Below are 21,992 nucleotides of genomic sequence, written 5' to 3' on the forward strand. Positions count from 1 at the left end.
CCCATGCATTTAGGTTTTTATTTTTTGTATTTTCAATACACTAAGCCATGGTTTTATTTGAAGAATTTGGTTTTCAAATATTTTGGATAAAACTAAAATGGTAGAAATAATTACAAATGTTTGAAATAGTTTTTAATTATATCAAATAGGAAGCTAGATACCAATAAACTGAAGAATTTAAAATTTATAATCTAGATTTTTAAAAGAATTTTTTTATGATTTTTAGTCACAATAGGTGTTTTAGATAAGAAAATTTGTATTTTGATTTATGAAAATATATTAGAAATATTTTAATCAATGCTAAATTATTAAAAAAATAAAAAAAATTAAGAGATTTGAGAATATTTGAAGGTTTTTTCGTAAGTATAATGAAATGTTTTTGAATATGAAATGTAACAACAATATTTTTTCAATATGACATGTAATAATAATTTTTTTTTTTCAATATGGTATGTAACAATATTTTTTAATCATGACGTGTAATATGTTTTTATACATAATATGTAATAATAATATTTTTATTTAATATAACGTGTAATAACTTAACCATAACGTGTAATATATTTTTATACATAACGTATAACAATAATATTTTTTTTTAACATAACGTATAATAATCTAATTATGGTGTGTCACATTTTTTATACGTATAACAATCTAACCATAATATATAATATATTTTTATATAAAAAATATAATATCATTATATATAATTTTATTTAAAATAATTTTATTTAATTTGATTAAAATAATTAAAATTATAAAAAAATATTTTAAAAATATCTAATCTTTAAAAGATACTCTTCGTGTATACATATTTAACATACATGGAGGATAAGCAATGGGAACTTCACATTCCCGGAAAAGACTTTTCCATTATTTTACCCAAAAAATAAAGGAAAAAAAAAAACATTTCCATTTCGCTTTCCTCGAAGAGAAAATTGAACAAAAGAAAACCACGTGTGCCATGTTGATACGATAGGTTATCTATTTCTAGTTGAAAAAATAGGAGAAAGAAAAAACAAAGCACGGTATTGTAAGCTCTAAAAAGTTCACAGCGACAATTTAAGCTTGTGCTCCCAGGAGTTCTACTTCCATTCTCACCATCCGCGGAAACACAACACACAAACAGTAAGGAAGTTCAATTCTTTCTTTCTCTTCCTTTCTTTGTCTTTCTGGCAGTACCTTCCTTTGCTCTTCTTCTGATATGTCGGCTTTCATAGCAAGCTGGTTGACACCAACTTCTCTTTTCCTCCTCCTCAACATCATGATCGGCACCATCTTCCTTATCTCCCGTCTCTCCCCTCCCAAAAGGCCACATCACCAGCAATTTGGAGACGGCGACTATAACTCAGCCCCGCAGCCACTCGAGCGAGCTCCGTCGCTCCTCGACCGAGTCAGGTCGATTAACTTCTCAACGTACAAATTTCCTCTTCCAAATTACCAAGACATAGATCATTCATCTCCCACCTGCAACCTAGCTGCCCATCCGCTCGAGCGAGCCCCTTCAATTCTCGAACGAGTCAAGTCCATCAACTTCTTCCTTTACAAATATTCTCCTCAAGATCCAGACAGGGAGTATATTCAGCCAACGGAACACGAACACATTAACCCGCAACCCCTCAGCCGAGCACCGTCTCTCTTAGAGCGAGTCAAGTCGATAGATTTCGCCTCTCTTTACAGATCGGACTCCTTTAAAGCAAACCCAGAAAAGGAACTCCCTGCAACTGAAGAACCCGATTCGGACACGGATACGAGTCCAGTTCGTGGTCAAGTAACAAGAAGCAAATCGGAGTCCAAGGTAAAACAAAGAAGATTTCCAGAGAAGTTGAAGAAATCAGAAAGTGAGAATCCAAGACTCAAGGCGGAAAAGAGGGAGGAGGAGGAGGAGGAGGAGGAAGAAGAAGAAGAAGCGGAGAGAAGACGGACTGCGACTGCTAGGATCGAGAAAACGGTATCGTTTGGAGATGATGATCAAGGTGTCGATGCAAAAGCTGATGATTTCATCAACAAGTTCAAGCAGCAACTTAAGCTGCAGAGGTTGGATTCTCTCTTGCGTTACAGGGATATGCTTAAGGGCAAGTAATGTAAGAATTCCCTTTGTTCTTATTAAGGTTTTAAAATTAACATAGGATTCCGTGTGGCTTTACGGTCGCTTGTTCCCTCTGTTTAATTAGTGCAAGGCGGGGAGCTGATTTTCATAATGTACGAGGGGTGTTTTCGTAATTTACGCACCTTAAACGTTTAGTTTATGGTCCAGTTTACTCCGACCGGTGAGCGGCAAGTGAACAGGGGGAAGAAGAGCTGAGCAGTGAGCAAAAAGAATGAAATTCAAATGACCGAAATTGGCCCTCTGGTTTCGAGTAAATTTGGTCGGCAAAATGATGGGGTTTTCTGTCATTGAAGGAGCCCCCCTTCATTACTGTTTTATAAAAGTAACTTCAATTAGTGGTTTGCATGTGAAGAGTCTGTAGCTTTAATGAACTGTTTTAAGTCATTTTTATCAGGGGAGTGAGGTTCAAATACTTTTGCATGGTCAGTAGACGGCTAGATTGTTATATTCAAAGAGTCAAACCGTCCATGTCTACGAAATTGGGTAATGTTTATAAATTGCTGTAGGGGAAGGAGCCTCGTGCCCTGGGGTCAAGCCATGTTATGGCAGTGATTATGCAAATTTTCCAGGATTATTTTGCAGCCGAACTTCCTTAAAATTGTAGGATGTTTTCCATCTCCCTCGCATCGAAGGCAACCTAAGCTTAGCGAAGAACTTGACAATCATAGACAAGGTTATAGACAATGACATTGTACAAATATGATAATTAAGAAACCTGATCAGCACAGTTTCCGCACACTTTTTGTTGTCGATATCTTTTATCTACAATGCCAGAATCAAGGTTTTAAAACGGAATTAAGATTTTAAATTTGAAAAGACTTTTAATATTTAAAGACATAAAATTATACAGTTTTTAAAAAATATACATAAAATTTTAAAATAAAATAAAATAATATAATATATATAGAAATTTTGAAATTTTAAGGGAGCGGTGGGCCTTAGTCCCCTCCGCATCTGCTAACGTGGGCGTTAGTTATAGGGTTTTGGTAACTTTGATATGTTCGATTTCGTCAATGGACCTTGGCGTCAACAAGATAATGATACTCCCTTCATTTGCTTAATCAGCAAACAAAACGGGATCATTCCTATCACCTTCTTTTCTGTATCCTCACCCAAGCCAGGACAAGAACAGAGTAGGAACGGGAATCGTTGAAACATGGAGTTGCCCGTCTCACCAGCTTTCATACTCGTCAACACGGTAATCATGAAGATATAACCATATCTCATTAGGAAGTTTTCGGGACATTTCTTCGGTGGATTAAATATGTGTTGACTATGAAGTCAATAATCACGTTTTATCACTGTTAGGTTTTGTATTATAATTATAATTGACGTCTGCAGAGGAACTTTCAGAGCAAGCGTATTCGTAATTAAATTCTAATTAACTAGGAAAATGTAATTATCTCACCTTTAATTTGTTTAAGGAAAAGTTTCTTCTTTTATGCTAAAAGACACAGATAGGTCGCTTTACAAAGCTACATAACTTCTGAGTAAGCTGCTGTTAGAATTTTCGCTTTTCAAGCAGCAGTACTATAAAGGTGAAACTGAGTCTTTTTGAATAATGTAATGAGATTTGAAGTCACTCTCGAAAGCAAACTCAAAATGCGATCCCACAACGTGCAAGAATCTTCTTTATGTTACTTTTGGACGGGAAAGAGAGAGGTGGGATCGTTGATGAATTCTTCGAAACTCCGACGCATATAAATATTTATTAGTATTTGTAAAATGATAAGAGGGCCCAAGTAGGATTGTCGCGTAGGCCCTGAGAGGGCAGTGTCTCGGTGGGTCTAGTTGGGTTTCATGCTAATTGCTAGTCTCACGCAATAGCAGTCTCTGGTACAGTTGGTCTGATAGATAATATAACGGCTCATAGAGTTTTTGATTACTAATTATGTTATTTCCGTTGTTTCGGTCAATTTTTCAAAAGTTTAGCCCATAGGTTCTCTACAGATACTTTGCAAAAGCTCATCATCAATCTATTTGCTAGTTAAGGACACCAATTAGAGGGGAGAAAAACAAACAAGGGAAAGGAAATATAGTATATATATAATTGCTAGCACACTGCATACAGATTAAAGTAAAAGCATAACCAGCCACCTGTATGTGCTAAGAATTTAATTAGGTGGTTATCGGGGGAGGCTAATCAGATTTATCTTGAGACATAACCAAAAAAAATATCCTCAATCTTTAATCACTTTCCATAAAGATATCATCAGCTTCATTGTCCTTTGCTTCCTCATCAGGCTTGACAGGCTGCTTTCCTTTGGAGTCAGATGGAACACTGCGCCTCCAAATATATACAAAGAATGTGTCAAATTGAGACTTGGTTAATGTTGAATTGATACTTGGTATAGATATGCAATAAGCTTTATCATTAATGCCACATATAAAAATATGTATAGTCATAAGTAGGCCTGTAGAAGAATTCAGATCCACGGTTTGATCAGTTGGATGAGTATATATGAAACAACCTGTTGATGATTGCATCTGCTTCCAAATTCACCCAGAGGGGATTGTCTCCTTCATTAAATATTTTGGCAACCTATAAATCACAAAGAAAGATGGTAAAAGCCTTTTATATTTTTGCTAACCTCTATTGGAGATGTTAAATATAAAGAGAAAATGAGGGAGAATGGGAGAAAGGAGATATTAGATTAGAATCATAAATATCTTACAAGGTGGTCAATTTCAGGCTGCGATGGCTGTGGTGTTGAAGACAAGCTTGCCTTGAAGACAGCTAGCTGTTGGTTCACAGCAGCGAGCTCGGATTCATAAATTTCCAGGAGCCTGTGGAGGTTCCGAATGATGCCTAGACAGCCATGCGCAGGGTGATCCAATCTCGCATTGCCCTCCATCAGTATCGACTCTGCAGCTGCTTGTCTTTGATCGGGTCGGACCATACTCATGATTTTTACAATGTTGCTTAACCCAAAGTGCTTCAAAGCATTTTTGAACTCATGATATTTGCTTGCTGGGAAGTAGGGTGCCAACTCGCAGCTCTGGTGGCACCTTCTTCTATGATGCCTGCAAGCAGCACAAGCAGGGGAATTTCCCCCACGACCCTCTCCATTCATATTTGCACTTTAGAATTTGAAGAGAATAGAAGTCAAAACTTCTTGATACATCAAGACAATTGTCCGAGTGTTTATATATATATTTTGTAAGACTAGATGTTAAATTTGATTTACCATTTTATTATTGAAGGATCAGATACCAGATTATGAAAATCTAATTTTTATAAACTTACCTTTCATAGTTTCAATTACCTAATATGTCTAATTCTCTTTTCATTGGTTCAAACTCTACTCTTTTCATGGAAAAATGTCACTATAGATAACTCTATAAAAGTCAAAGTTGAGTTAATGTAAAATATTTACCAAATCACTGTTATAATCCAAAATTTCAAATCAAAATATTTTAAGAAGAACTGTAATAAGAAATTGATGGAGGTGAATAAGACCAAACATTGCCATATTTGTAAAAAAAAAAAAAAGTTACTCTTAGATGATAAAATTATAACTGCTGTTATTTTTTTTATTATCAATTTTACTCCTAGATTGATAAATATGTTAAAATGACAATCAACCGTGCACATGCAATATTAGAAAGCGGATGGTGGGTATATGCCGCAAAACATACTTTAGTGTGTACAAGTGTCCCTTCCGAGAGAGAAGCGAGGGAGTGATTGAATCATCGAGGCGGCGGTGGTCTAATGGCGGAGAAACCCCAACCGATCGTCGTACAATACTGTCAAGTCTGCGGATTGCCCGCCGAGTATTGCGAATTCGGATCCGAATTCGATAAATGCAAACCCTGGTTGATCCAAAACGCACCCGACCTTTACCCGGATCTCCTTCAAGGTAAACGCCCTTTAATCACCGCCGTTAAAACCAATCATTTTGTTTTTTATATCTTAATTTTTTATTCAAAATTTTATGTGCAGCAGCGAATGCTAAAGAAGCGGATAAAGTTGCTGATCAGTTACAATCCACTGGCATCTCTTCCGCTGCTGCTGGTAAATTTTATTTGTTCTTCTCTTTTACATACTTCAATTTCTATCTCTTTTTTTTTTTTCAATTTTGAATATCGGATTTGATTTGAAATTTGATTTTGCTGTTTGTTGTTGGTTTAATCTTATTTTTGTAAATCACATTCCCAAAATTCTTGGAAAAAGAAAAAGATTTGCATGTAGTAAATCCATTCTATAATCTGTCAGTTTTATCTGAGTTGATTGTGCCTGTGAGTTGGTAGTTTATCGTTCTGAACTAAACGGTTGAGTTTATTAGTGTAGTAATGTACTATATTTGATAGTGGTGTTCGGCCTCAGAACCTGGAAGATGGAGGTGACGCTGTCATGATATGGTACTAGAGCTAGATGAAGGGCAATAATTTAAGTTGGCTTTATCGTTGTGGTGGAATAATGAACTTGGTTCAATCTGCTTTGATCTCTTCAAAAATCTAAAGCTGTTTATTATTATTATTATTATTATTATAGATGATTGCATCTGAATGTAGAGGTAGGCAAATTAGAATAACAAGATGCTTAAGTTGTTAGCTTTATCAGTTCAACATTTAGCACAAAGTAATTGTAAATGGGGGATTCCAGAAAAAAATCTAAAATGGTTCTTATGGTCACTTGAAAAAGTCAGGGAGCAAGGGAAACTGGGAAAGTTAAAATTTCCCATCTCTGCTGTAGCCTATTGGCATGGCTGGTGCCTACCAAGCTGTCTTGATAATTTTGGTGCGATAGAAGCAGAGTTTCGAATTAATAACTGATCTAATGTCTCTTTGTTTTCATTTACCCTGAACAAGAAAGAAAGAGTGGGGTCGAATATTATATTTTCCTACATTTTCTGGAATAGTTTACAAGTGTACCTGCTCTTTGAGGTCAGCTCTCCAGGAAAAAAGAATAGTTTTCTGTGATTTAAAAATCTCATAATTAGAGGGCATGTTGCTGTAAATATTGGAGTACAAATTTGAGAATGTTTATGAGTCTTGTTACTAGGTATTGATTGTTGATGAGAAAGATATCAACATTTCAAGGATTGAAGAAATCACTTCCTAAGAAGAATACCTAACTGATAATAGCAAATAAACCTGTTAAACTTTATAAAAAAATTTATGGATTTCATTTCACTGACTAAGCAATCTTTTGCAAAAATTACTAAATAATTTAACTGTACTCCAAATTGTGATTGATAGTAAGAGACTAATAGTTGGAGAGAAGTTTTCAGAAAAAAGGGGCTGGTGTAGTAAAGAATAGATAAAAATTTCCTTGAAAATCTTTTTTGGTGTTAGTTGAACTGAGTGAAATAGGTTAGTTATGAGAGTAAAGGGATGCCGCTTCATGAGCTAAGAGCTTGTTTGAACTAGCCTAGCATGTTCAAACATGCTTATAAATGGCTAACCTTTATGTGCATAAATATGATCATGCCTCGTGTTAGATTGAACATTATATATATTGTCCAAAGTGCTTAAAATATCATCTGCAAATGAACATTTCTGAGGTAGATGTTTTTACTTTTATTATGAAGATTTACTATGGTCCTGGGAGTTAATTAATTTTCTCCATGCATAATCATGTGTTTTGTTTGTGCTGTATGTTTTTTAGTTTCATCAATTTTGTTACTTTCCATACTTAATATTTTTGCTTAAATTTCCGCTATGATGCATTCTTCACTCCTCTTTTTCTCACTTGGGCTGCAGCTGGTAGTTCAGAACCTAAGCAAGAGGAAGTTAAACGTCTTCCGGGGGGGAAGATTAAAAAGAAAGTACAATCTCAAACTCTTCAATGCATGCAAACATCACTCACATGGAATGAATCATCTAACATTAACTATACATGCCAATTTAGTTTAATAGAATTGAAATTTGTATTGTCTTATTGTGTAGGAGAAGCAAGAACTTGTCATTGAAAAGGTTGTGCGTAATAAGCGAAAGTGTATCACCACTGTAAAAGGCCTGGATCTTTTCGGTGAGCACATGCTAGTTCTTGTTTTCTAAAGTGTAAATTCATTTCCAGATTCCCATCTCATTATCATCCTTAACTCGGTTCAGGTGTAAAACTAAGTGATGCTTCAAAGAAACTTGGGAAGAAGTTTGCTACAGGAGCTTCTGTTGTAAAGGTGCATTACTTTGAGAAAAATATCTATTAATCTATTCTGATGTAATATCCCATCATGCCTTACCGTTTTTCAACTAATTTGTTTCAGGGGCCAACTGACAAGGAACAGATTGACGTCCAAGGAGATATATCATATGACATTGTGGAATTCATCACAGACACATGGCCAGATGTAATACTCTTATCATTCTCTGTTCTTTTTGATGTTTTATGTTGGGTTCGAATGTGTCTTCATTTCTTTTATCTTTCTCTATAAGGCAGGCTGTTCCTCTCTATACTAAGAAGTTGAGCCAAACTGGAGAAAGCGTGCATCCCTCCTTATATCAAAAAAGCATTCTATCTCTCTTTATATCAAATCAAATTGTGTCCAATAACGCACGCTATCTCCCTTATAGCAGTATTTTCGGCCAAAATTAGGTTAATGTGTCAGCTTAATTGGTCAAAGTAAACTATGTTAGAGAACTTTTACTTCCCCTTCCATTTTGGCACCAAGTAAACATGTCTCCAAGAACAAAAACTGTTGAAAAGTTAATCGCAGTGAAACGTTGCATTTGGATAACATGCCATGTTTATTTTCGCATTGCTTACTGCTGTTCTCAATAATTGTTCATTATACATGTAAACCTGCTAAAGCCTCTCTTTCTGTTGAATTCTGTTGAAACTATTTTGGATGTGGTCATTTTGACTGGTAAAAAAAAAAAAAAACAGAAAGAACTACACTTCGTTTGTTATTTATAATTTTTTTTCTTGTTTTTACAACTTAATAGCATGGAAAGAGGAAATAGCATTGTGAAGTCCTCCAAAACCTTGATTTAACAACTTCTCTTGTTGAGTAACAATGAATGTTAAAACCTATCATTTTCTGATGAAGACTTGCTGAGGGCTTAAAGGCTTAAAGGTTTCATGCATTTATACTTTGTGGAATTTTGTGCTAAGATAAATAGGTTGTGAATACTTTTGAAATTGCCATGTCTCAATAAGAACTGGTGTTTTTGAGTATTTCTTTAGCAATTACACATCTTTGTTTTCCCTTTTACTTTTATAAGTTTTCCAGGAAGGTTGAGATTATTCTTTTTTAATGATTCTGTATCGTTTGTTACATGTTTTGCATTGACTGCCCTGTTCAGGATAATTAAGCCTATTTACTTGTCCTACAGTTTTCTTCTAAAATATTATTGGACAAAATCGGGTTACAGTTATTAACCACTTTTTTTTTCCCTTTACATTAGGTCCCAGAAACTGCAATTTTCTTTATTGAGGATGGAAAAAAGGTTCCAGCTGCTTGACTTGAATGAAGGAAAATACATAATAGGCATTGCAGTATCATCTTTCCCCTTTGGATGGGACTCTGTGAGATGTATCATCCTGTCAAATTGAGAAGTGCTGCTTGACAAAATTCAACAGCCAGTGAGACTTTTCCCTCTTTCAGTCACCTGTTAGTCTTTTGCGAACATATTATAGTTTTCCAGTTGAAGTGAACATGTACGTGCATATAATCAATAGATGCAGTCTGTATAGTGGCAACATCAATGGTGTATGCTATATTTTGCATTCAGAGTAGAATTTCCTTAACAAGATGCTATTTTAATTTGTTGTGATGAACTTGCTTTTCCACAGTTTATTCTTCTCTCACTGTTTGCCTTTGATATTTTGGTTATGTTTGTGCCTCCTATGGAACATCAGTATCTTGTGTGTATGATAAAGAGTTTTCTGTACACAGTCTATCTTCTAGTTGAATTGACCTCTTAAAGCTAAATGCAATCAAGATTTGACACAAGTTGGAGACTCTGCAGTTATTTGTTGGTTTGATGGTTGAGGCGTGTTGCTATATGAACTATGATAATACATATAGGAATCTACAGTGTGCATGTCAATGTTATAGGAAGTGAGTTTTGATATATTGTGATTGAAAATTGATCATGGATCTGCATCAGTCAGTCATGAGAAGCACAGAAAACACTTTTCATGATATAATTTTATAACTAACGGGGAACATAGTAAGAAATGGTGCTCTCTGCATAAGCGGTGGACAAATACAAGTGGTGATGGATATTGTCAATATTCATGTGATGGTGGCATGGGTCAGTCATTCTGTATGTATGGCTAGGAAGATTTAATGGTGGTTGTGGTTGGGTTTTGTGCCATTGGTTGCTGCCTGGTGTAAATGTTATCCATTCGGTTTGTTTGGGATGAGCTCTAAGCTATGGTCTGTCACAATTAATAATTAATGGCTTCGGCGGATGAAGGTTAAAGGAAAATATGGAGGCTGAAAAAGACTTACAACACATTCAGTGCACCAGGCCATGTTTTTGCATTGCATGGATAACGTTGAGCATAGTGCTTAGGGAAAGTATGTTCATTGTAACTCTAACTTTGAGAGCTGTATTGACAATGTTATTGCTCCTGCGTTAGCGTTGGGGTTAGATGTTCCTAAAATAGTTGATCCAATAAACCTATGTAGCGAATCGGACTGACTCGCTTTCTTCATTAACTAGATGATGTGGAATCATGAGTGGTCGGCTACAATACCTAGAGGATTTTGACTTAGATATGGTGTAAATTGTTTACTTGATGATGATCTCATCTGGAATCTGACAGAGACTGCCCAAAGATGAACTATATACCAAAGATGAAAATTGTTCACTTTTTCCACTGGGCGACTTTTCATGATTCCCATATTGCTTGAGATTAAGACTCAGAAACTGACTCCTTGGTAAGGTTTCTGAGCAAATGAAATTTATCTCGGCAATTTATTTTGAAGCCTTGTAACGTTGCGATGGCTGAGAATGAAGATTACTTTCACCGAGAGTTTTCATAAATCTGGACTCCACGGTAAAAGAGAAGGAAAACAAAAGCTTATTGATTACAATAATGTGGGCAAGAATATTGGGGACCAAAGCTATCTGGAACAAGAGTGGGGCTAACAATCTCATCATGTGACAGTTGTGACTAATTTTTCAAATCTGATTCTGCTACCTCTTGTTTTGTTTTATTGCTTTTTGTTTTTGTGGATAATTCGCGTTGTGCAACTGATCTGAATGCATTAGAAGGTGAAGCTGATGTTTTGGGAGAATATTTAAAGTCAATGAGTCTAATCAGGGAGCTGATTTCGCCATTTTGGCCAGCTTTTAGCAACCTTATTATTACTGTCTTCCACCTTAGCTCCATCATCATCATCAGCATCTCCTAGTAGCATGGTCCAAGACCAGCCAACATTCTGTTTCACACTGTGTTTGTTACTAGTGTGAATACAACTTCGTCTTCTTTCCCATTCTCTCTTTCATCTGGAAATATGAAAATAACCTTAAAAGCATGTTTATGACAGCTCTCCTCGATTGAGTTCATGTTCACATTCTCAAAGTGCTTCCCAATAGCTGAACATTTTCAACACCACATGGTGTCCCACACAGATTAAGTTATTCCAGTTGTTCATTTTTGTCTCTATCATGGCATTTGATTTTATTTCTATATGTTCTACCTGTTGCAAATCACATTAAGAATCTTTTGAAATTATGTTATTGGCATTTCTCAGGCACCATTATGTTATTGGCATTTCTCAGGCACCATTATGTCAAGCATTAAGGGTTCAGCCTCATCCATTATCCCAAAAGCCAATGCTTCTAACATTTTTCTCTTCTATAAAAGATCAATTAATTTGGTCTGGATTCTTTTATTTAAAAGGCAAAACTAGATAGTTATGCTTTCAGGTATGCCTCTTTTCGTAGGCAGCCTTTTCTATACATACATATTACACAACCTTGTTAGAAATATTAGCATTACAAGCACCATTTTGTTCTCCTGGAAGTCCTTTTTGGCCTCTTCAAAGAAATTTATATTGGGGTGGTGAAATCTAGGTGGTATTTATGTTTAGTCTACGCCTGTATCAGGTGGGAAATTTGCCTGTTATCGTTATTGTTATTATTGTTGTTGTGTTGGAAAGGTTGGTGTTGTCAATCAAGTTTAGGACAGTCCTTGAATGAATTATTTGCCGGGTCGAATCCTAACATTTTCCTGCGAATCAGATTAGTTTGTTTGTTTGTATGATGCCAAAAGACAGCCTTGTCAGAGATTGTATATTGTATATCGTATCACATATAAGTATCAAAGTATCAGAAGCAGATTTTCTCTGTTGAATTCGAGAGTGAAACAGTAGAAATACTTCCTGGCAACTGGTTAATGTAATTATTTAAGAGGTTGTCATTACCCTTGCTTGATAATCTCCCCATATATAAGCACATGAGTAAAGATGCTGCATCAATACATAACCTACATACAGAATAGGAGCATATATAGGCTGCCACTTTTTCTTTTTATATTTGAAAGTAGAGAAGCAAATCATTTTCATTAGCTTCAAAAGCTTCTCTAGGCTAATTGGTCCCCTAGTAAACAATATGTGACTAAATGAGAATAATTGTCAGCTCACTAAGATTAAAAAAATTTCTCTTAAACATGCATGCTAAGCCTTTTTCTCTGCAGAAACTTTAGAAAATTACAATTTCCTTTTGGTTTTTAGGCCACACAAACCTAAAAGTAGGCAAGTGTCGGTGTCTTTCCATGGAAATTGGTGCCCTACGTGCGAACAACTCTTTTTGGAGATGGGTTATCCAATGGCGTTCCTGAGCCAGCTGGAGGAAGTGGTGAAGGGAACTAAATAATTGATTAGATACAATGATGGCTCCAGGCTGCTTGGCATTGGCTTTACCTTTCCCGTCATGACACCGGAGAAAATGGCCCAGGAAAGATGAGGGAAAATTCACTTGCTCGATCATAGAGACCACATTGGAATTGTAGTAAATGACCAACTAGTAGTTGAACCAGAACTAGCTAGTTAGCACACCACAATTTTTCTTTTTTTTGAAAGTTTGACTTGAATGATCCAGGAAGATGTTAGATGGGTTACTATTTTCACATGCTAGTGATCTGACAGAGACTGCCCAAAGATGAACTATGTACCCAGACCCAGTCAAATTCAAACTTGTTCAATTCCAGGATGGCAGCTTCCTCCGCAGTTGCTGTTTTGGTTTTGTTTATCTTTTTGTCGACATGGTCTTCTCTAGTAGAATATTATCTTTTGCTTACTAATTGGTTTAATTAGATAAACTATCTGAGCTGTGCCCCATTCTATGTTGTTTAGCGCTCTGACTGCTAGGATTTTACTCACCTGTACTTGCCTCCAAATCTTGTCAATTGGACGCTTCGCTCTTTTCATATCTTGGTGATCCTTGAATCATTCTACTAGGAAGGCTGGAACAATGCCTTAACAATGGTCAGTAAAGAACAAATTATTCAGTACAATGACACGCAATAGGTAAAATAAAATTATTCAATTCTGATTGGTGCCTTTCCTATCTCAATATTAAGGATGTAGTCCATGTATCACAATTTCAATGTATTAAATCTCGATACTTTCATTAAATGTCGAATTGAGAATAATTGTTTAATGGTGTGAATGTTCAACTTTTAAATTTGTTAATATTGTATTAATCTGGCCACGTTAATTTTTGTTACCAACTCACCATTGTATCTCAGAGAATTAGTTTGATTTTTTTACTGATTATAATTATAACAATTTATGATTAAAAAGAAAAACTTGATAAAAAGAATGTAGTCAGCAAGCGGAAAAAAAATTCTAAAACTTTTAGACACTTAGAATATGTAATTAAGTGGTAAAGAAGTTCATGTGTCATAGCACGTGACCTAGATAATGACTCATCACCTAATTAATTTTAGGATCCAATATTCACATTATTAAGAATTGTTCTCAATCTGATATTTAATGAACAAAATTGATAAAGATTAAATTGTTAAAATTGTGGTGTAAGGCGATCAAATTCTTAAAATTTATACCGTGAAAGGACCAATCTTCAATTTTGACCAAAATTAATCTGTTTCTCATTTCAGCTACAGAGCTTCTGCTAGAAAACATTGGAGTATCGGCGCATGATAGATTGAAGGAGTAGGAGGGCAGTGCTCAGAGTATCCAAGTACATAGTACTTTAGCTTAGATTCCAACTGGGGCTGGGACCCCGCGTTCCTGTACAGATTGAAAGAACTTGGTTGATTGAAAGGATCATGTGAGAGATCACCCAAGATCCAACAGCAGATATTCGGAAAGGAGATTGAAGTTTGCAGCACTGGGAAAAACTTGACCACAGAATGCAAGAACCAGAAGAGATTAATTCAATATAAAGGAGATGGTGCTTTTCTTGATTTAATTCTTCCATGCACATGGATACAGTTATTGTGACTAAGACCTGCTGCAGGATCAATGCTGGGGGCGCTCCAAAATATAAGTTCAAAATCTGGGGATCCGATCGTGCCTGCTGTAGGAGTTTAGGTAATAATGTCTCTTATTAAGAAGACTGCGTCTTGTTCAGTAGGTCGTTGGTAGAGTCTAGAAAGTAGAAATATTCCCTCTGTTATCTATGGCCTATGTGATCTTGATGTCGATGAGATGTTGGTGGTTCAAATGATATCAATGGGGATATATCGTGAACAGAATTGTTGATAAATTGATTATAAGCACTGAGATAACTCTAATTAAGCATGTGATTATTTAGTACAGGGTCAGATAGTAATGATTTACGGTACATATTCTGTACATCACTCTCTAGCTAGTTGTACAGCAATAAATCCTAAACATAGTTTTGAGATTGAAATGAGATAAGCCACTGTTAATTGACTGTAAATTATGACAACTCAGAGATGAACATAGAAAGCTCCAAGCTGTAAAGAAAATGCTGGTAATACTATGGAAGTACCTCTCGCCGTGTACTAACAAGAATAGGTAATGCCAATAGTGATAAAGGAACAGAAATTGAGAGATGAATGCGACTGCCTAAGAGCAGAAACTTTTTTTTTTCTCTTTTCTTTTCACTGGCTAGCTAGGAAGGAGAGAGAGAGAGAGAGAGGGCTATGGCTCCTATTCTAGGACGTATCTTCCATCTTGTCTGCTCGAAATCTCTCTGTAAAGCGCCCCACAGTACAGACAGAGCCAAAGCACGAGCTCATGTAAAAACTGAGCAAGTTGCACTCACAAGTGGGGTCGTTTTGTTAAGCTTTTTGATTACCTTCGGTGCCCAAAAAGTTCCTTCCCGCCACGGGCATCGACAGCAAACTTCCCGACCTAACGCCACCTCCCAGTCTTTGGATCGTGTAAAACACTCCCACACACACTTTCATCAATTAGGATCATCTGTTGTTTTCCTCAACTGTTTTCAATAAACCGTTTGATTAATCGATTCCTAGGGAATTTCTCCAACAAGATTGTAGCTAGGTGACAGGTTTTAAGTTCTGATCTGTTTGTTCTATTAGCAACCTTTTATGAGCAAATATCCCCATCAAGGCTGTAGTTACATACAGGATTATCACTGTGTGATGGTCCATAGTCGACTTTTCCATTCTGAAGAAGATAGTTTGACATTATATGGTGAAAGTTGGAATAAAAAACTATAGAAGACAAAAATGCTAACTTCAAAAGCCTTTCTCTCTCTCTCTCTCTCTCATCATTCAAAAGACTTGTAATTTTAGCCATCAACATATCCCTCACGTCTTCTTCTTTTCGATTAATGACTTTCTTTTCATGTTTTATATTTATACACACTACTACTACTACTCAGTGCGGATTAACAGTATACGTCAACTTTTTTGAGCTCCAAAGAGAGCAATTTATGCTGTTTAATTAAGAAACAACATAATTAAGCTAAGTGCTTTTATTATTTGTACTTTTCCCTTGCACGTATGGGTCGGAATGATTGCTGTACGTGAGCAATCACAGTGACATAGATTTTGGCGGTGTAAAGGGGGGAAGGAAAGAAAAGAAAGGGGTGGGGGAGTGAAGGGCTGATGGCTGATGGCTGATGGCTGATGGCTGATGGTGTTGTTTTGGACCACGTGATCTTGTGGGCTGGCTTCGATCCCCATAAAGATTTTCAGCATCTCACAATAGTCCCCGCAACCCCCCAACCCCCCCCTTCCTCTCGAGGTCCCTACCCATGTTTTTCTGCACGGGGCCTTTTGATTTGGCTCTCACTCATGACTCATGCTTGCTTGTCATTCGTCACGAAGACGCTCAATATCATCTTAGTTTCTCTCTCTCAATCTCCCCCTTTCTCTGTGTAGTATTCATCATGAAGAAGCATGACATTTGAAAACTCATTTGTGTGTTTTCCATATCGTATCTTTAAACAGCTCATCCAGAGAATCTGAATTCCCCCTTCCGCACTTTTGACAAAATTGTACTCCACCTTCATATATAGTTTTTGACTAAAATATAATTACACTATGTGTTAAAGCCAATGAATTTCTTCACGTTGTCATTTGCTAATGGCGGAAAAGAGATTCCGCATGAGACCAAGGCATAAGCTTGTCACATGTTTTGAATTTGATGGCATTGATCCTAACTTGGCAGTCTAAGTTCAAGCAACAGGATTCATATATTTTGGCAATACAAGATAGCACCAGTGGCAACCGAGATTGAAGTCATCGCTAGCTAGCTAGCTAGCTCTTTGGTCTTCTGAATGGTGCATATTGTTAATTCATGGTTTAGTTATAATCCCAAATTTCCAAGTTATGTGGTCGTGACCCACCTTTCTTCTTCTACTTTTCACTGTCTTCTGTTAGGTATAAAAACCTAACTGTCACTGTTTTGGCATGTGAGGATGGCATGCTTAGTTGTTTTCATGATAGTTTCTTGTTGTTATAATATCACTTAAAAACAACTCCAATGGACATTCTTGGCACATTTGGTTTGTCATTTTTTTTGTTCCGATTGGCAAGGCATTTAATAAATTTTAGACTTGCATGTTGCACATGAGTCTTAAAGATTTCATTCCTAATAATATAGTATTAACAGGATTTATGAATGTTGAAGGGTCTGCTATCTGATAGGTCTTCGTACCTGTAAGATCTTTAGGTCAAAGATTGTCCTTTGAATGAAATGTTTTTTGTCAGTCTAATACTTGAATTCCAACCGAATCTAGGACCTAAGTATATACATTTTTTTCGCGATTTCTTGCATTACAATATCAATATATGCCTCAACACGACTCACTGACTTGTTCTCTTTTCTTCACTTAAAAAAACAGAAGATGAAGAATATACAATTCCCCTGATTTCATTCCTTCGATGATAAATTTTTTGCTAGCACGGCAATGATACATGGGAAAGGGTCAAATTTCTTGGTGTTCAATTCAATTTTTTCCCTTGGTATTCTTCCGTGTGCATGGCATGATGTTGTTGTCTAGCTATATCTTGCATGCAAGTTGATTTAGATTTCTTTATATAGACATTAATTAATTAATTCTCTAACTCTCTTGAAAGTTTGGTACAACATTCAACATAGAGACTTGGGTAATTAAAGCATACTTTGGGATCCAAACAAGTTAAATTTATACTACTGGTTTTGGGGATTCATTCAATTTAGACTGGACAGTGAGTTAATTAATGAGACAACTAAGGCTGGGTTGGGTTAATTATATGGTCCCAAATTGACTTTATTCGATTTGCATGTAGCCTAAGATACATACAAACCAAATCTTCTAAAGAAGAAAAATCTGGCTGATGTCTCCACCACTCTCCATTTCTCATGCAAACTCACCCGTCTGAATCATCGAAACACCCAATGCCTTGATTCGTAAGAGTTCTTCCAAACCCCAAAAGAGAGAAAAAAAAAATCTTAAAGATCCTCTGGATGATTACCTAATTTTGACCAACCTGCATGTTAAAATGGGAAAAGAAATACTTTTACAATGATCGAAAGATGCCACGGGAACGTTTGGTACGAGCCCAATTGACCCAGCTTGACTAATATTGACCACAAGATCATGATCCGACGGTCGAAATTAACTGGGTTTGGCCCATTTGCAATAGGCCCATTATATCGTACAAAGACACACTAAACACGTATTAGACGAATTATTATATTCCCATGACACGAGTAAATCATGCACTGGATCCCAGGGCTCTTGTCCTTGAAATTTCGGAAACATTGACAAAGTAGTACACTAGTAATTAACCACAACCCTACGGCGTCGTTTCTTCACCAACCAAGATGTTTCTCCTATACTCCATCGTTTTCATGCAAAATTTCCACGACCCTGTGTATATATATATCCTCCTCGTCTTCTCCCTTTCACCATCCCCATAAAACAACTCAAACCACAAAAGCTAAGAGAGACAACTTCTCTTTTCCTCTTCTTAACTCCTTTTGCTTTCCCTTTCTTTGTTTAATTTCGCTGCTTGAGTTTCATTCACCAGAAAGACATGGCTGTGGATTTTCCAATCACAACATATTTCACGGCTAATTTCATTATAGGCCGTTTGATGTCCATCATAGGGATATCGAAGGCCTGGAATATTTCACCTAAGTTCCTAACCCTTGAAATTGCTGGCAAGCTATCCGTTAATCCTTCAGCCATTGAATCAGCCTCTCAAGATTTTGGTCACATTGTGAAAGCCATTCCTGAAGCAGTTCTTCACCCTTCATCCGCCGAAGACATTGCTACCCTTGTAAAATTCAGCTACAACAGTTCGGTTCCCTTCAGCATAGCAGCCAAAGGGCACGGCCATTCTGTCAGGGGCCAGGCCATGGCAAACAACGGGGTGGTGGTGGACATGACATCTATGAAGAATCATCGAAACGGAAGCGGAATCCGAATCTCGAGTGACGGGTGTTGCGCAGATGTTGGAGGCGAACAGCTTTGGATTGATGTGCTAAACGCCACATTGGAACGTGGACTTGCACCCGTTTCCTGGACTGATTATTTGTACCTAACCGTAGGTGGGACACTCTCCAATGCAGGAATTAGTGGGCAAACCTTTCGATATGGTCCGCAGATCAGTAATGTTTATGAAATGGATGTAATAACAGGTATGATTCTTCCACCTCTCCTTTCCACATTTTCTTTTTCCCTCTGTTGAAAAACCCTGATCAGACAAATTAGCTGGTGGTTGATCATTATACATTTAAATGTAGTCCTTCTCACATATATTTAATTATTTCTGGAAACGTACTCGTCCAGGGTCCCACGGGTAGGAAGCCATGGACAAAAGTTCACACGGCGCTGAGCATCCCTTAGCCACAGACGTTTCATACAAATTCAAAATTTTCCAATCGGTTTACAATAATGTATGATGTCACTGTAAATAATTTGATTCCTCTCATAATTATATTTCATGCGAGGACAACCCCCTGGTAGATTTAACCAAACGGTGTTTAAAGGGTCAGATTGTTAGTTTTTCTCCCCGTCCAATTATTTTATGTTTTAGTGTACCGTATTACAACAAAAAAAAGCTAACATTAGACGACTATATTATAAGTTTTATGGTCTACATATTTAAATGCTCTATGTTGCTTGCATGCATGCAGTTGTTTAGAGGGTTTGGGTTTACTTACGAGCTAGGTCTCTGCCTCTTCAATTTCAGGAAAAGCTGATTTTCATACTTGCTCCCCAAAGAAGAATTCAGAGCTCTTTCATGCTGTTCTGGGAGGTTTAGGTCAGTTTGGAATAATAACCAGGGCAAGAATTCCACTTGAGCCAGCCCCAAAAAGGGTAAATATTACTTCGGAACATGCTTATTAGCCCCACTCATATGAGCCATTCTTTTCCTTTGTTTTATGTTCAATCTCTCTCAATTAAATTTAATTTTGAGACCCTGATGATTCTGTTCCGGTGATTCTGTTCTCAGGTTAAGTGGGTACGAATGTTGTACAATGATTTCTCTGCTTTTACTAGAGACCAAGAGCTTTTGATCTCGATAAATGGAAGGAAAGACAAGAATGCACTAGATTATTTGGAAGGTTCACTTATGATGGATCAGGGTTCTCCTGACAACTGGAGATCCTCCTTTTTCCCACCCGCAGATCACCCCAAAATAATGTCCTTGATAACCGAGCATCGCATCATCTACTGTCTTGAAGTTGTCAAGCATTATGATGATCAAACCAAAAGCACAGTGGACATGGTAAATGATCGCGTTTATCATTCTTACAAAAGATATATGATCATGAATACCATAATGTTTTTGCTGAATATAATAGGGTAATAATTTGCCTATGGATTTTTCCTTTTTAGGAGCTGCAACAGCTTTTGAAAGGTTTGAGCTACATGCCGGGACTCATGTTCGAAAAAGATGTCCTCTATGCAGAATTCTTGAATAGAGTCCGAAGTGGAGAGCTGAAGCTTAAGTCACAAGGATTATGGGATGTTCCCCATCCATGGTTGAATCTTTTTATACCCAAATCTCAGATAGCAGATTTTAATGATGGTGTCTTCAAGGGCATCGTCCTTGAACGAAACATTACTACAGGACCTGTCCTCCTTTATCCCATGAACAGAAAAAAGTAAGTGTTTCTAATTAAAATTTTATATTATTTTTTTACATTCTTTGATTTTTGTACTGAACCAAAAGCTTTGATACTTTCAATAATAATTTGATGTTGAATGATGGCAGATGGGATGATAGGATGTCAGCTGTAATACCAGACGAAGATATTTTCTACACAGTAGGAATCTTGCATTCTAGTGGGTTTAATGATTGGGAAGCCTTTGATGATCAAAATAAGGAAATAATGCATTTCTGTGGTAAGGCTGGTATTGGGGTTAAGCAGTATCTTCCTCATTACACCGCCAAGGAAGAATGGATTCAGCACTTTGGCTCAAAATGGAAGACTTTCCAACAGAGAAAACATCAGTTTGATCCCAAAATGATATTGTCACCAGGACAAAGGATTTTCAATAACAATTAAGTCCTAGTATCTATCTTTTTTGTTTTTGGTACTTTTAGGGTTATTAGTAGTACAAATAATATATTCTTTTCCTGGGCTTTTTAGGGGGAAAGTTAGTATATAACTCTATGAGTTGTGGTATATATTCTTCTCACAAGTTAACCCAATTAATATGTAGATTAATGGTCGAATATTCTCTTTGCTTCTTTTTTATTTCTTTCCCTCTATAATCTTGCCATTAAAACTTACAATCAATCTCCTTTGTATAATGAGTAGTGCAACAATTAGATAACAAAGAATAATCATAAAAATCACACATACATTTCATGTACATGCACTTGCATAAATTAGTGAGAGAATCCAACAACTGGAACCTCCTCTCATATTTTTAATGTAATCCTTAACCTTCTTTCATCTATTTTTATTAAACTGAGAACCTTTTCAATATTTAAATTAATCTAAGAATATTGGACTATTCCGTTTATAACTAAGTCTGCAAAATGGTCCAATTGATATTCTCCTCACCTAAATTTGGAGTGATCAAAAGGTTGGTACACATTACATGTACTGGTTAGTCTGTGTATAATCCATGTTAATTATCCAATCCTCACAAGAATGAAAAGAATTCCATAATTCAAAGGAAAGAGTTCAGCTCATACTACACCATGTAAAAGAATAGTGTGAAATGCTTAAAGAAGTTTAGGAACATCTCCTGACCAAAGGAGAAAGAAAGAATATTAAAAGACTATGATTGGTGTGGTAGGCAACATTGCCTCCAATAGTGAGGTAGATCAATTAACACTACTACCACTATAATCATGGCATAGACAAGAGTAAAATTAGCTTGTATAAGGTTTCAAATTCCCTTTTCACTTGAATAAAAAATTACTAGTAATTAATATCCATGATCTCCTCAGTGCCTGCTGCTGGCTATAGCCGCAAGAATCACATAAAGAAAGGCCCCTTTTTTTTTTAATTTTTATCAACCTTAGCTTATTATAATGTTTCAGGATGTTGGCAACTCTTAA

The 21,992-nt window shown here is 36.4% G+C and overlaps 3 protein-coding genes and 1 pseudogene across 5 annotated transcripts; 3 read left to right on the forward strand and 1 right to left on the reverse strand.

Moving 5' to 3' along the window:
• Positions 1-1,006: 1,006 nt before the first annotated feature.
• LOC110410792 (cotton fiber protein) lies at positions 1,007-2,690 on the forward strand. Its single transcript, XM_021420662.2, has one exon. It carries the CDS (start codon positions 1,208-1,210, stop codon positions 2,084-2,086), a length of 879 nt encoding a protein of 292 aa, XP_021276337.1. The 5' UTR covers positions 1,007-1,207; the 3' UTR covers positions 2,087-2,690.
• A 1,610-nt stretch (positions 2,691-4,300) lies between these two features.
• LOC110410390 (LOB domain-containing protein 24 pseudogene) lies at positions 4,301-5,241 on the reverse strand (annotated as a pseudogene). The gene is made up of 3 exons (XR_016350870.1): positions 4,789-5,241; positions 4,585-4,655; positions 4,301-4,394 (listed from the first exon to the last, which is right to left on the reverse strand). The product of XR_016350870.1 is annotated as an LOB domain-containing protein 24 pseudogene (transcript).
• A 484-nt stretch (positions 5,242-5,725) lies between these two features.
• Positions 5,726-9,856, forward strand: LOC110410905 (translation machinery-associated protein 22-like). 2 transcript variants are annotated; one of them, XM_021420840.2, is made up of 7 exons: positions 5,726-5,973; positions 6,060-6,128; positions 7,820-7,884; positions 8,006-8,087; positions 8,171-8,238; positions 8,326-8,409; positions 9,467-9,856. In XM_021420840.2, exons 1-7 carry the CDS (start codon positions 5,826-5,828, stop codon positions 9,521-9,523), a joined length of 573 nt encoding a protein of 190 aa, XP_021276515.1. In that variant the 5' UTR covers positions 5,726-5,825; the 3' UTR covers positions 9,524-9,856. The 2 variants fall into 2 exon arrangements, with proteins under 2 accessions (XP_021276515.1, XP_021276514.1); XM_021420839.2 differs by having other exon boundaries at positions 5,727-5,973; positions 6,057-6,128.
• An 8,533-nt stretch (positions 9,857-18,389) lies between these two features.
• On the forward strand, positions 18,390-21,110 carry LOC110411244 (cytokinin dehydrogenase 3-like). Its single transcript, XM_021421310.2, has 5 exons — positions 18,390-19,107; positions 19,662-19,789; positions 19,926-20,201; positions 20,312-20,580; positions 20,691-21,110. Exons 1-5 carry the CDS (start codon positions 18,501-18,503, stop codon positions 20,983-20,985), a joined length of 1,575 nt encoding a protein of 524 aa, XP_021276985.1. The 5' UTR covers positions 18,390-18,500; the 3' UTR covers positions 20,986-21,110.
• Positions 21,111-21,992: the final 882 nt, after the last annotated feature.

Source organism: Theobroma umbraticum, unplaced genomic scaffold (genome assembly GCF_002168275.2).
Source record: "Theobroma umbraticum cultivar Fairchild unplaced genomic scaffold, ASM216827v3 scaffold_56.0, whole genome shotgun sequence".
In the NCBI taxonomy this organism is placed as follows: Eukaryota; Viridiplantae; Streptophyta; class Magnoliopsida; order Malvales; family Malvaceae; genus Theobroma; species Theobroma umbraticum.